We start from the raw sequence: 15797 nt of genomic DNA, 5'->3' as shown, positions 1-15797 counted from the left end.
GAATTAGTTTTTCAGCATCACTCTGAGACAAGACCTTTCTGATTTTAGAGATATTGCGTAAATGCAAAAAGGCAGTCCTACATATTTGTTTAATATGCGCTTTGAATGACATATCCTGATCAAAAATAACTCCAAGATTTCTCACAGTATTACTAGAGATCAGGGAAATGCCATCCAGAGTAACGATCTGGTTAGACACCATGCTTCTAAGATTTGTGGGGCCAAGTACAATAACTTCAGTTTTATCTGAGTTTAAAAGCAGGAAATTAGAGGTCATCCATGTCTTTATGTCTGTAAGACAATCCTGCAGTTTAGCTAATTGGTGTGTATCCTCTGGCTTCATGGATAGATAAAGCTGGGTATCATCTGCGTAACAATGAAAATTTAAGCAATACCGTCTAATAATACTGCCCAAGGGAAGCATGTATAAAGTGAATAAAATTGGTCCTAGCACAGAACCTTGTGGAACTCCATAATTAACTTTAGTCTGTGAAGAAGATTCCCCATTTACATGAACAAACTGTAATCTATTAGACAAATATGATTCAAACCACCGCAGCGCAATGCCTTTAATACCTATGACATGCTCTAATCTCTGTAATAAAATTTTATGGTCAACAGTATCAAAAGCAGCACTGAGGTCCAACAGAACAAGCACAGAGATAAGTCCACTGTCCGAAGCCATAAGAAGATCATTTGTAACCTTCACTAATGCTGTTTCTGTACTATGATGAATTCTAAAACCTGACTGAAACTCTTCAAATAGACCATTCCTCTGCAGGTGATCAGTTAGCTGTTTTACAACTACCCTCTCAAGAATCTTTGAGAGAAAAGGAAAGTTGGAGATTGGCCTATAATTAGCTAAGATAGCTGGGTCAAGTGATGGCTTTTTAAGTAATGGTTTAATTACTGCCACCTTAAAGGCCTGTGGTACATAACCAACTAACAAAGATAGATTGATCATATTTAAGATTGAAGCATTAAATAATGGTAGGACTTCCTTGAGCAGCCTGGCAGGAATGGGGTCTAATAAGCATGTTGATGGTTTGGATGAAGTAACTAATGAAAATAACTCAGACAGAACAATCGGAGAGAAAGAGTCTAACCAAATACCGGTATCACTGAAAGCAGCCAAAGATAACGATACATCTTTGGGATGGTTATGAGTAATTTTTTCTCTAATAGTCAAAATTTTGTTAGCAAAGAAAGTCATGAAGTCATTACTAGTTAAAGTTAATGGAATACTCAGCTCAATAGAGCTCTGACTCTTTGTCAGCCTGGCTACAGTGCTGAAAAGAAACCTGGGGTTGTTCTTATTTTCTTCAATTAGTGATGAGTAGAAAGATGTCCTAGCTTCACGAAGGGCTTTCTTATAGAGCAACAAACTCTTTTTCCAGGCTAAGTGAAGATCGTCTAAATTAGTGAGACGCCATTTCCTCTCCAACTTACGGGTTATCAGCTTTAAGCTACGAGTTTGTGAGTTATACCACGGAGTCAGACACTTCTGATTTAAAGCTCTCTTTTTCAGAGGAGCTACAGCATCCAAAGTTGTCTTCAATGAGGATGTAAAACTATTGACAAGATACTCTAACTCCCTTACAGAGTTTAGGTAGCTACTCTGCTCTGTGTTGGTATATGACATTAGAGAACATAAAGAAGGAATCATATCCTTAAACCTAGTTACAGCGCTTTCTGAAAGACTTCTAGTGTAATGAAACTTATTCCCCACTGCAGGGTAGTCCATCAGGGTAAATGTAAATGTTATTAAAAAATGATCAGACAAAAGGGAGTTTTCAGGGAATACTGTTAAGTCTTCTATTTCCATACCATAAGTCAGAACAAGATCTAAAATATGATTAAAGTGGTGGGTGGACTCATTTACTTTTTGAGCAAAGCCGATAGAGTCTAATAATAGATTAAATGCAGTGTTGAGGCTGTCATTCTCAGCATCTGTGTGGATGTTAAAATCGCCCACTATAATTATCTTATCTGAGCTAAGCACTAAGTCAGACAAAAGGTCTGAAAATTCACAGAGAAACTCACAGTAACGACCAGGTGGACGATAGATAATAACAAATAAAACTTGTTTTTGGGACTTCCAATTTGGATGGACAAGACTAAGAGACAAGCTTTCAAATGAATTAAAGCTCTGTCTAGGTTTTTGATTAATTAATAAGCTGGAATGGAAGATTGCTGCTAATCCTCCGCCCCGGCCCGTGCTACGAGCATTCTGACAGTTAGTGTGACTCGGGGGTGTTGACTCATTTAAACTAACATATTCATCCTGCTGTAACCAAGTTTCTGTTAGGCAGAATAAATCAATACGTTGATCAATTATTATATCATTTACCAACAGGGACTTAGAAGAAAGAGACCTAATGTTTAATAGACCACATTTAACTGTTTTAGTCTGTGGTGCAATTGAAGGTGCTATATTATTTTTTCTTTTTGAATTTTTATGCTTAAATAGATTTTTGCTAGTTATTGGTGGTCTGGGAGCAGGCACCGTCTCTACGGGGATGGGGTAATAGGGGGATGGCAGGGGGAGAGAAGCTGCAGAGAGGTGTATAAGACCACAGCTCTGCCTCCTGGTCCCAACGCTAGACAGTCACAGTTTGGAGGATCCCAAAAAATTGGCCAGATTTCTAGAAATGAGAGCTGCTCCCTCTAAAGTGGGATGGATGCCGTCTCTCCTAACAAGACCAGGTTTTCCCCAGAAGCTTTGCCAATTATCAATGAAGCCCACCTCATTTTTTGGACACCACTCAGACAGCCAGCAATTCAAGGAGAACATGCGGCTAAACATGTCACTCCCGGTCTGATTGGGGAGGGGCCCAGAGAAAACAACAGAGTCCGACATTGTTTTTGCAAAGTTACACACCGATTCAATGTTAATTTTAGTGACCTCCGATTGACGTAACCGAGTGTCATTACTGCCGACGTGAATTACAATCTTACCAAATTTACGCTTAGCCTTAGCCAGCAATTTCAAATGTCCTTCGATGTCGCCTGCTCTGGCCCCCGGAAGACAATTGACAATGGTTGCTGGTGTCGCTAACTTCACATTTCTCAAAACAGAGTCGCCAATAACCAGAGTTTGATCCTCGGCGAGTGTATCGTCGAGTGGGGAAAAACGGTTAGAGATGTGAACGGGTTGATGGTGTACACGGGGCTTCTGTTTAGGGCTACGCTTCCTCCTCACAGTCACCCAGTCAGCCTGCCTTCCCGACTGCACGGGGTCTGCCAGGGGGGAACTAACGGCGGCTAAACTACCTTGGTCCGCACCGACTACAGGGGCCTGGCTAGCTGTAGAATTTTCCACGGTGCGGAGCCGAGCCTCCAATTCGCCCAGCCTGGCCTCCAAAGCTACGAATAAGCTGCACTTATTACAAGTACCGTTACTGCTAAAAGAGGCCGAGGAATAACTAAACATTTCACACCCAGAGCAGAAAAGTACGGGAGAGACAGGAGAAGCCGCCATGCTAAAACGGCTAAGAGCTAGTAGCTACGCTAAGCTAGCGGATTCCCAAACAGGGAATCCGACACTAGACAGGCTGTGGAGCAGCACAGGTAACGCACGACAACAGTGCTAAAATAAAATAAAAATCCACTAGACAGGCTGTGGAGCAGCACAGGTAACGCACAACAACAGTGCTAAAAAATAAAATAAAATAAAAATAAAAATCCACAGGACAGGCTGTGGAGCAGCACAGGCAACGCACGACAACAGTGCTAAAACAAAATAAAAATCCACTAGACAGGCTGTGGAGCAGCACAGGTAACGCACGACAACAGTGCTAAAAAATAAAATAAAAATAAAAATCCACTGGACAGGCTGTGGAGCAGCACAGGCAACGCACGACAACAGTGCTAAAACAAAATAAAATCCACTAGACAGGCTGTGGAGCAGCACAGGTAACGCACGACAACAGCGCTAAATAAAAATCCACTGGACAGGCTGTGGAGCAGCACAGGTAACACACGACAACAGTGGTAAAAAATAAAATAAAAATCCACTAGACAGGCTGTGGAGCAGCACAGGTAACACACGACAACAGTGCTAAAAAAAAAAAAAAAAATCAAAATCCACTGGACAGGCTGTGGAGCAGCACAGGTAACGCACGACAACAGTGCCAAAAAATAAAATAAAAATCCACTGGACAGGCTGTGGAGCAGCACAGGTAACGCACGACAACAGTGCCAAAAAACAAAACAAAAATCCACTGAACAGGCTGTGGAGCAGCGCAGGTAACACACGACAACAGTGGTAAAAAATAAAATAAAAATGCACTGGACAGGCTGTGGAACAGCACAGGTAACGCACGACAACAGTGCTAAAAAATAAAATAAAAATCCACTGAACAGGCTGTGGAGCAGCACAGGTAACGCACGACAACAGTGCTAAAAATAAAATAAAAATCCACTGGACAGGCTGTGGAGCAGCACAGGCAACGCACGACAACAGCGCTAAAATAAAATAAAAATCCACTGAACAGGCTGTGGAGCAGCACAGGTAACGCACGACAACAGTGCTAAAAAATAAAATAAAAATCCACTGAACAGGCTGTGGAGCAGCACAGGTAACACATGACAACAGTGCTAAAAAATAAAATAAAAATCCACTGAACAGGCTGTGGAGCAGCACAGGTAACACATGACAACAGTGCTAAAAAATAAAATAAAAATCCACTGAACAGGCTGTGGAGCAGCACAGGTAACACACGACAACAGTGCTAAAAAATAAAATAAAAATCCACTGAACAGGCTGTGGAGCAGCACAGGTAACACACGACAACAGTGCTAAAAAATAAAATAAAAATCCACTGAACAGGCTGTGGAGCAGCACAGGTAACGCACAACAGTGCTAAAAAATAAAATAAAAATCCACTGGACAGGCTGTGGAGCAGCACAGGTAACACACGACAACAGTGCTAAAATAAAATAAAAATCCACTAGGCAAGCTGTGGAGCAGCACGACAACAGTGCTAAAAAATGAAACAAAAATAAAAACGAAAGCGTTAGCAAGCTAGTTAGCCTGCCAACGCTGATGAAGGCCAGCTGATAAAAGAGCTCCGTCGCGATGCTTCGACCGTTAGAGGTCTTCCTTAGGTGTTGGAGCACGGTGAAAAAGTAAAAAAAAGTAAAAAAGTCTTGAAAAAGACTGTTAATTCAAAGAACTCAAACAGCTCAGTTCAAACAGCTAACAGATACAGCAGAACACCGCTGTGCTCCGGAACAGGAAGTCAACTGATGAAACTCCATCCACACCCCAACCACAGAACCATCATAATGTGTTGTTGTTGTGCATTTTCACAACAGTAAAGTGTTGTATTTGGCTTTATCCATTGTCCGTTCATTTGCGCCCCCTGTTGTGGGTCCGTGCTCCTACACTTTCCCAACAGGATATCTCGGCCAACGTCATGGATCCCGAGGGGCTGTTGAACGGCCAATGGAAGAACAGGGCGCACAGGCGTCCGCAGGAGGAATGATCGGTGAGTTGCAGCGAAACAATGACATTCCACAGGTCGTTCAACGACCCCTCCCACCATCCCCGGAATGCATACATAAGCCCGCCAGAGCCGTACGACGGTTGTGTGGAGACGTGCGCTGATTTCCTTATGCAGTGTTCGCTCGTCTTCGCACAACATCCCGTTATGTACGCGACTGATGCTAGTAAAGTAGCTTATGTCATAAATTTGCTTCGTGGTGAGGCACGCGCTTGGGCTACAGCGCTCTGGGAGCAGAATTCACGGCTCCTTCAGGTGTATGATGGGTTTGTGAGGGAGTTCAGAACAGTGTTCGATCACCCAAATAGAGGTGAGACCGCTTCAGCAGTGCTGCTGTCAATCAGACAGGGGCGCCGGAGTGCTGCTGCCTATGCAGTCGACTTCCGCATCGCGGCTGCAAGGTCCGGCTGGAATAGCACAGCCCTCCGCGCCGCCTTTGTAAACGGACTGCCGGACTGTCACTGGTTCTAAAGGAGCACCTGGTGGCTAAGGACGAACCGCGGTATTTAGATGGGCTTATCGATCTCGTCATACGATTAGACAATCGGTTAGAAGAACGCCGTCGGGAACGAGACGAAGGGTGTGGCCGGGCATGCGTCGTCCCTCTCCCTTCCGGTTCCGACCGCGTTCCCCCCTCCCCACGCTCCACGGCCCCTGCGCTCCGTGTGGTTACAGCTCCCCCTGCTGACGAAGCTATGGACACGAGCAGGGCCACATTTAGGGCACCAGATAGACAGAGGAGGCTGGCCCGCGGAGCATGTTTTGTTTGTGGCTCCATAGAGCATCAGGTAAGAGACTGCCCCGAGCGGTTAAACGCCAACGCCCGCCCCTAGAAACTGGGCTAGGGGTGGGCCGAGACATTCACGTGGGACACACCCACATTGCCACACGACTCCCAGTTACAATCCTGTATGAGGATTTAACCCTGAAGGCCCCAGCACTGGTGGACACGGGTTCTGAAGGGAATCTGTTAGACAGCAGATGGGCTAGGGAGATAGGGCTCCCTCTGGTGGCTCTTACCTCGCCTGTGCAGGTACGGGCACTAGATGGCTCCCTCCTCCCTCCAATCACACACAGGACACCACCTGTAACTCTGGTGGTGTCAGGAAATCACCGGGAGGAGATTGAGTTTTTTGTGACTCCAACTACCTCCCGTGTGATTTTAGGGTTCCCTTGGATGTTAAAACACAATCCCCGGATCGATTGGCCGTCCGGGGTAGTGGTTCAGTGGAGCGAGACCTGCCATCGGGTATGTTTAGGTTCCTCGGTTCCTCCCGGTTCCCAGGCTAAGGAGGAGGTCAGAGTCCCACCCAATCTAGGGACGGTGCCGGTGGAGTACCACGACCTTGTGGATGTGTTCAGCAAGGATCTGGCGCTCACCCTTCCCCCCCACCATCCGTACGATTGTGCCATTGATTTGGTTCCAGGCGCTGAGTTCCCATCCAGCAGGCTGTACAACCTCTCACGACCTGAGCGCGAATCAATGGAGACCTACATCCGGGACTCTTTAGCCGCCGGGTTGATCCGGAATTCCACCTCCCCGATGGGTGCAGGTTTCTTTTTTGTGGGTAAAAAAGATGGCGGACTTCGTCCATGCATTGATTACAGGGGACTGAACGAAATCACGGTTCGTAATCGATACCCGTTGCCCCTGTTGGATTCGGTGTTCACGCCCCTGCATGGAGCCCGAATATTCACCAAACTAGATCTGAGAAATGCGTATCACCTGGTTCGGATCCGGAAGGGAGACGAGTGGAAGACGGCATTTAACACCCCCTTAGGTCACTTTGAGTACCTGGTCATGCCGTTCGGTCTTACAAACGCCCCCGCGACGTTCCAAGCTTTGGTTAATGATGTCTTGCGGGATTTCCTACACCGATTCGTCTTCGTGTATCTAGACAATATCCTCATCTTTTCTCCGGATCCTGAGACCCATGTCCGACATGTACGTCAGGTCCTGCAGCGGTTGTTGGAGAACCGGCTGTTTGTGAAGGGCGAGAAGTGCGAGTTTCACCGCACATCTTTGTCCTTCCTGGGATTTATCATCTCCTCCAACTCCGTCGCTCCTGATCCGGCCAAGGTTGCGGCGGTGAGAGACTGGCCCCAACCCACAAGCCGTAGGAAGCTGCAACAGTTCCTCGGCTTTGCTAATTTCTACAGGAGGTTCATTAAGGGCTACAGTCAGGTAGTTAGCCCCCTGACAGCCCTGACCTCACCAAAAGTCCCCTTCACCTGGTTGGATCGTTGCGATGCCGCGTTCAAGGAGTTGAAACGGCGCTTCTCGTCTGCACCCGTTCTGGTGCAGCCCGATCCTAGCCGCCAGTTAGTGGTTGAAGTGGACGCCTCAGACTCAGGGATAGGAGCTGTGCTTTCCCAGAGCGGGAAGACCGATAAGGTCCTTCACCCGTGTGCCTATTTTTCCCGCAGGTTGACCCCGGCCGAACGGAACTATGACGTCGGCAATCGAGAACTCCTCGCGGTGAAAGAGGCTCTAGAAGAGTGGAGACATCTGTTGGAGGGAACGTCCGTGCCATTCACGGTTTTCACTGACCACCGGAACCTGGAGTATATCAGGACCGCCAAGCGGCTGAATCCCAGGCAAGCCCGCTGGTCACTGTTCTTCGGCCGTTTTGACTTCCGGATCACCTACCGTCCCGGGACCAAAAACCAGAGATCGGATGCTTTGTCCCGGGTACATGAAGATGAAGTCAAAACGGAGTTGTCGGATCCACCGGAACCCATCATCCCGGAGTCCACTATCGTGGCCACCCTCACCTGGGACGTAGAGGAACCGTCCGGGAGGCCCTGGCACGAAGCCCGGACCCCGGAACTGGACCGAAGAATAGACTTTATGTCCCACCAGAAGCTAGGGCTGCCGTCCTGGACTTCTGTCACGGCTCTAAGCTCTCCTGTCATCCAGGGGTGCGAAGAACCGTGGCAGTTGTCCGGCAGCGCTTCTGGTGGGCATCCCTAGAGGCCGACGTCCGGGAGTATATCCAGGCCTGTACCACCTGCGCCAGGGGCAAGGCCGACCATCGCAAGGCTTCGGGATTATTACAGCCGCTGCCCGTGCCTCATCGCCCCTGGTCCCACATCGGCCTGGATTTTGTCACGGGCCTCCCGCCGTCCCAGGGTAACACCACCATTCTCACGATAGTGGACCGATTCTCCAAGGCGGCCCACTTCGTGGCCCTCCCGAAGCTCCCAACAGCCCAGGAGACAGCGGACCTCCTGGTCCACCACGTCGTCCGGCTGCATGGGATTCCAACAGACATTGTCTCCGATCGCGGTCCCCAGTTCTCCTCGCACGTCTGGAGGAGCTTCTGCCGGGAACTGGGGGCCACGGTCAGTCTCTCATCCGGGTATCATCCCCAAACCAACGGGCAAGCAGAACGGGCCAATCAAGAGATGGAGCAGACCCTGCGTTGCGTGACAGCCGCGCACCCGGCGGCCTGGAGTGCCCATCTGGCCTGGATCGAGTATGCCCACAACAGCCAAGTGTCGTCCGCCACCGGCCTCTCCCCTTTTGAGGTCTGTCTGGGGTATCAGCCCCCGTTGTTCCCGGTGGTTGAGGGAGAGGTCGGTGTGCCCTCGGTCCAGGCCCACCTGCGGAAGTGCCGTCGGGTGTGGCGTGCCGCCCGTTCTGCTTTGCTGAGGGCCCGGATGAGGACAAAGGCCCATGCAGACCGGCGGCGAACCCCATCTCCTACGTATCGTCCTGGGCAGGAAGTGTGGTTGTCAACCAAGGACATTCCACTGCAAGTGGCCTCCCCAAAATTACAGGAACGGTACATAGGTCCATTTAAGATCCTCAAGGTCATCAGTCCCGCCGCAGTGAGGCTTCAGCTTCCGGCCTCACTGCGGATCCATCCCGTGTTCCACGTGTCAAGAATTAAACCGCATCACACCTCATCCCTCTGCACTCCGGGTCCGACACCACCTCCTGCCCGGATCATCGATGGCGAGCCGGCTTGGACAGTGCGCCGGCTTTTGGATGTCCGACGGATGGGCCGGGGCTTCCAGTATTTGGTGGACTGGGAGGGGTACGGCCCCGAAGAACGCTCCTGGGTGAAGAAGAGCTTCATCCTGGACCCGGCCCTCCTGGCCGACTTCTACCGCCGCCACCCGGACAAGCCCGGTCGGGCGCCAGGAGGCGCCCGTTGAGGGGGGGGTCCTGTTGTGTGGGCCGCTGAAGAGGAGGTACTGCTGGCCCACCACCACCAGAGGGCGCCCTGCCTGGAGTGCGGGCTCCAGGCACCAGAGGGCGCTGCCGCCTCACAGGAGCAGCCGGGGTGACAGCTGTCACTTATCACCGACGACAGCTGTCATCAATCACCAGATCTACAGAGGTATATCAGCAAGACGGCATCTCCACCTCATTGCCGAGATATCGCTCTACTAAGGAGGTAATATTCTCAGCTGACTGTGTTTGTTGACAGGAAAATCTGTTACTTGTGTGAGTTGGACAGTATTCATTCTGTTCCTTTTTTCGACGAGAGGTGGAGGTGGTTTCCCACCATACGTGTTGCTGGGTGCACACGCACCCACTTCTAACTGTGTTTGCTCCTCGCCAGCAGTACCAGATCCGACACGCGGAGGCAGTGGCCACCTGGGAGTTTGGGACTTGGCGGCTCCAGTATTCCCGGGGTTCGGTGGCGGAGGAAATCGTGTGGTTCCGGTTTGACTTCGTACTGATGTCTCCTATCTTCGAGCCTGCCCACATGACATCTTGTATTTGACTTCATTCACTATTGTAATCTGTTGTTGTTGTGCATTTTCACAACAGTAAAGTGTTGTATTTGGCTTTATCCATTGTCCGTTCATTTGCGCCCCCTGTTGTGGGTCCGTGCTCCTACACTTTCCCAACAGAAGGTTGGAGATTGGCCTATAATTAGCTAAGATAGCTGGGTCAAGTGATGGCTTTTTAAGTAATGGTTTATTTACTGCCACCTTAAAAGCCTGTGGTACACAGCCAACTAATAAAGACAGATTGATCATATTTAAGATCGAAGCATTAATTAATGGTAGGGCTTCCTTGAGCAGCCAGGGTAGGAATGGGGTCTAATAGACATGTTGATGGTTTGGAGGAAGTAACTAATGAAAATAACTCAGACAGAACAATCGGAGAGAAAGAGTCTAACCAAATACCGGCATCACTGAAAGCAGCCAAAGAGAACGATATGTCTTTGGGATGGTTATGAGTAATTTTTTCTCTAATAGTTAAAATTTTATTAGCAAAGAAAGTCATGAAGTCATTACTAGTTAAAGTTAATGGAATACTCGGCTCAATAGAGCTCTGACTCTTTGTCAGCCTGGCTACAGTGCTGAAAAGAAACCTGGGGTTGTTCTTATTTTCTTCAATTAGTGATGAGTAGTAAGATGTCCTAGCTGTACGGAGGGCTTTTTTATAGAGCAACAGACTCTTTTTCCAGGCTAAGTGAAGATCTTCTAAATTAGTGAGACGCCATTTCCTCTCCAACTTACGGGTTATCTGCTTTAAGCTGTGAGTTTGATAATGATAAATTGAAATCAGAGAGACCTGTAGTAAGACCTGTACTTAGCACTTGTCACTTTAATACAGTACTTTTGCACCTCAACACCTATCAGGAAACTCTTTTGGCTCTTCCATCTGTCGGCTAGTTATTATCTATCAATTATTGTTACTTTGAATTGTAAATATTTGTATGTGTATTCTGTTTTAATTGTTTTTCTGTCATGATTAATTTATTTTGGTATGTTGTGTGGTCTTAGTCTGTTTCTATGTTACTGGGACTACGGATGGAAATTAGCATCTTGCTATAATCTGTCATATTATAGCAAGATGTTCATTAATATGCATTGTCCCATTTCAAAGAAACATATATATATATATATATATATATATATATATATATATATATATATATGTGTGTGTGTGCTTCAGCTGCCATTATATAATGGCTGAATAGATTCTCGCCATTTGATTGGTGGTTTGTATGTCACATGACAAGGATTATTCCACTTACTGTGCAATAGTGTTATTTTGCATGTAATTTTGGTGCTATACATTTTGTGCTATTGCACACTGTGACCACCGCGTGTGCACACTAGCGGCTACAAAACTTAACAGTTTATTGACGCTGCTCAGAAAAAAAACCCACTACGCCATAACCCGTCTGGAAGCATTTGCGATTTGGGACGTCCCTAGCTAAGTAGAATCACTGTCGGATGAGGAGCTCAACATATTTCTATCACATACTCTTTGCTGGACTGAGAAAAGCAGACGGCGGTGTACACGAAGAAGTCACTGCATGGCATCAGCTATTCCGTGAAAGATGAAATGTTGCATTCACCTTGGCATTGTTGAACTTTCTACCTTTCACCTCATGAAATATTCGTACCATTGAACTAATAAACATAGTTGTATACTATTACACAGTCTACATTTTGAACAGAAATAACGAATAGTGCTTTATATTTCGCTAGTATGTCCATGCTTGCATGCATGTGTGCATTCTTGTGTGGATGTAATACCATGTCTCAGGAAGTGCAGGTCACACACTGCTTACATTGTATCAAAATGTTTAAACAATACACGTTTCTAGAGGCTCAAATGGAACACTTTGATGGAAATTGAGGTTTTTATCCATCATAACTCAGCAAAACTCATCAGTGACCATACTTGGATCTCACAAACAATTGAGACAACACAGAATATTTGGGGCTGAAAATTAGAGACCTCAAAATTACTTGGATCCAAATGAACATTTGCTTTAAATAACTGGAAATTTCTCTGTTGATGTTTGATTCAAGTGAAAGAACTTTTCACTGTGTTTCAGTAAGGAACTATTTCACTGGGCGTGACCGTTTGGAGACCAGCTGGAAACGTGATTTAGAGATCAAACACGTGAACGAGCAACAGTGTCGCAGTTGGTATCTCACTGAAGTGGCCACTCGCAACTGAAGATGAATGACACGTTTGCACACAGTGTTAAGCTTATTATCTTGGTATTATCAATGGGAATAGACTGGAAATTCCTCCACTGTTCCCAGTAATGCCAAAATAAAATAAAATGATAAAAAATTTAAAAAATAATAAGGCCTTCTATAAGCATCTCTCTCTCTCTCTCTCTCTCTCTCTCTCTCTCTCTCTCTCTCTCTCTCTCTCTCTCTCTCTCTCTCTCTCCTCTCACACACACACATTTATCTTGTGTTTCTGTGTGTAAATGCATCAAATTATATTTTTTTTTATCTGTTGTTGACGTATTATATAAGAATTGTCAAGTTTAAATATTCTCCATATCCAAAAATTGTAATGCTTTTACTTTTGCTACAATAAATGGAACAATGAGCATTAATACTAACATTCCGTGTGTGTTACTGTGGGTTGTAGAGAATGATATACTTTACTTGTTCCTCTCTCCAGGCCCACCTAAATTTCTGAGCCATCTAGAAAGTGCTTGTCTGATGGAAGGAGAGGATATCCAGTTCACATGTGCCACACTCACTACTCCTTTATCACGAGTCAGGTATTGAGAACCCTATGATCTAAGGGCCCTGTCCCACTGGGGAGAGGATTAATTGCGCATGAATTGAGTATACAAATTGCGGGCGTTTGTTGTCGACCGCAACAAAAATGGCCAAAAATGACAAATGTCCCAGTATGAATTACGGAGTTAATCACAGCAGTATTACGGGTGTATTATGAATGCATTGTGCACATGTTGCGCGTGCACTGCATCTGCATTGCGGTCATAAAAGAAGCACACTCGGGCCGTCTGTTGGGAAAGTGTAGTGACACGGACCCACAACATGGGGCGCAAATGAACGGTCAATAGATGAGCCAAAATATAACAATTTAATGTTGTGAATGTGCACAACGAACATACAATCTCAGAATATCATAACAGTCAATACACAAAGGTGACGTGTGGGCAGGCTCGAGGATAGAAGACGTCTGTCCTAAGAAGAGCCGGAACCACACGATTTCCGCCGCCCCAGAACCTGGTGAATACTGGAGCCGCCAAGTCCCGAATTCCCAGGTGATCACCGTCCCCGACTGTCGGATCTGGTACTGCTGGCGAAGAACAAAGACAGTCAAGTGTGGGTGTGTGTACACCCAGTAACAACAACGGTGGGAATGCCACCTCCACCTCTCACTCAGAATGCTGAGGTATTTACAGTGATCCCTCAGAGGAAAAGAGTGCCGTCCTGCACTCACTCAGGCTCCACAAGAAGAGGGACCAGTACTCCTGCAAACACTCACAATATACAGCTTATTAGAAACACAAATGGCTGAGGATATTACCTCCAATGAAGTATGATATCTCGGCAACGAGGTGGAGATGACTTCTGGTCTTTATGGAGTGAGATGATGTTGAGTAGATGGGTGACAGCTGTCAAGAGGTAATGAGCGACAGCTGTCACCCCCGGCTGTGTCCATGGCGGCAGCGCCCTCTCGTGCCTGAAGCCCGCACTTCAGGCAGGGCGCCCTCTGGTGGTGGGCCAGCAGTACCTCCTCTTCTGGCGGCCCACACAACACCGTCGGCATCACTATTCACACCAACAATACAGGCTTTGGAGCATTTGCTGGACTTGGACAGGTTGATCACAGAGTGTTGTCATGCGAGGGTTAACTGTTCATGAGTTTGGGGAGCGGGAGGGGGGAAGCCGCTCAGGGTGTGAGGTGTTTTTTTTTTGTTTCTTTTTTTTTTTCTTTTTTTGAGAGTGTCACAGAAAACACACTTCAGCGTGTGTTGTGGCTATAAACAGCAACTCTTCCTTTTGTTGGTGTTAAATAAAAGTCCTGGATTGCAGCAGCTATTACGTCTTTGTGGATCTACACAGCTGGACCGGCACTGACTGGCAGGTATGTCGCTTTCTGCCACATATAGTACTTTGGGTTTACGTGACGTGTTTGTTGTGCATTCACAGATTATCCGCAAATCAGCTGCAAAGCAGATGTAATAAAAACGCTTTATTTGTGGCCAATTTCTATGCTTTCGCTACAACATATTTTAGTTTGTGATGTGGACATGATGGGCACACAATATATCTGTTTTATACACTGTCCCGGTCCGCTGCCAAGCCGCAAATCCCCGTCAGTTGTGGATATCAACGGTTAACGACAGATATACAGCGCATAGAGTGAGTATGTATTGTGTATGAATTGAGTATATATGGAGTATGTAAGATCCTGGCTGCGGACATGTGTGCCTCTGCGGATGATCACGGGCGTGTTCGGATGACGGCCGACTCATACAGGCATGTTACATGGATATTGCCGATGTTTGGCGAATATGGGCCATTTTTGTGCGTAATCCATATGCAAATCCTCCTAAACGCCCGTGGGACAGAGCCCTAACCATAGAAGCTGTGGTTTTATTTATTATCAATTTGTAAGCCAAATACATCCATTCTTGGATTTGGCAGGTGGTTGAAAGATGGACAGCAGTTGACAGACGAGAAAAGATACTCCATCCTGACTGATGCTCGGAGTGGAATCTTGTCTCTGACCATCATCAGTTCAACAGAGGCAGATATTGGACAGTACGAGTGTGAGGTATGGAAAGTGTGTCCATAAAGCCTGTAATGTGTGTGTGTCACCATAATTACTTATCAGTTCTTTTCAAATAAAGCATCACTTATCTTTTCTAATTAGCTTTCTAATGAGTTTGGATGCATCAAATGCAAAGCACGGCTGTGCCCCACCTACATACCAATGATTGAGACGGGGAGTGAGCCACGACAGGACTTGTCTCCTCAAGGTAGGAAACCTACAGCTGCTAAAGGAAAATATCTTCCACACAGGATGGATGTCCAGGACAGAGTTTTTATGAGCATGATCCACATCGGTGGTGTTTGAAAAGGGATTAAGCATGTGCCATCATGTCATTCACATCAAGTCTCACTTTCAGCCATTACCATTTCCTCATTCTTTTGAGTTTATCTATACTTCGTTCAGGGTTTACTCAGACTTCTCTTTCCATTTCAGATACACTCACATCATAATAGTACCAACCATGAAACCTCTCTCTAGATCCACAGGGATTATTGCGAGTGTAACCAGTCAGCAGTGTCAGAAACAGGAAAAGACAGATCACTTTGTCTGTCTGAATCTAGACAGGACAACTCATAAGGGAATCAACAGATTTTTATTTTTATTTTAACTTTTATTTTATGTATTTATTTATTTTTCAAGTCTGGTTCTCACATGTGGGACCATGATATAATTTGGGGATGATCATGATCCTTATAAAGATTTCAGAACTTTTTAAAGGTTTGTTTGCCATTGAGAGAGTGATATATTAC

At 46.5% G+C, this 15797-nt stretch overlaps 1 protein-coding gene across 1 annotated transcript in view; it reads left to right on the top strand.

Moving 5' to 3' along the window:
* The window catches only part of obscna (obscurin, cytoskeletal calmodulin and titin-interacting RhoGEF a), a 183017-nt gene that overhangs the window by 143122 nt on the left and 24098 nt on the right, over positions 1-15797 (top strand). The window contains 3 exon segments of the mRNA XM_034179154.1: positions 12913-13015; positions 14919-15048; positions 15148-15253. Coding sequence (XP_034035045.1) covers positions 12913-13015; positions 14919-15048; positions 15148-15253 — 339 coding nt within the window.

This window comes from Thalassophryne amazonica, chromosome 10 (assembly GCF_902500255.1).
Source record: "Thalassophryne amazonica chromosome 10, fThaAma1.1, whole genome shotgun sequence".
Classification (NCBI taxonomy): domain Eukaryota; kingdom Metazoa; phylum Chordata; class Actinopteri; order Batrachoidiformes; family Batrachoididae; genus Thalassophryne; species Thalassophryne amazonica.
Note: the sequence above shows the minus strand (reverse complement) of the source record. Positions and strands in the feature narration are given on the sequence as shown.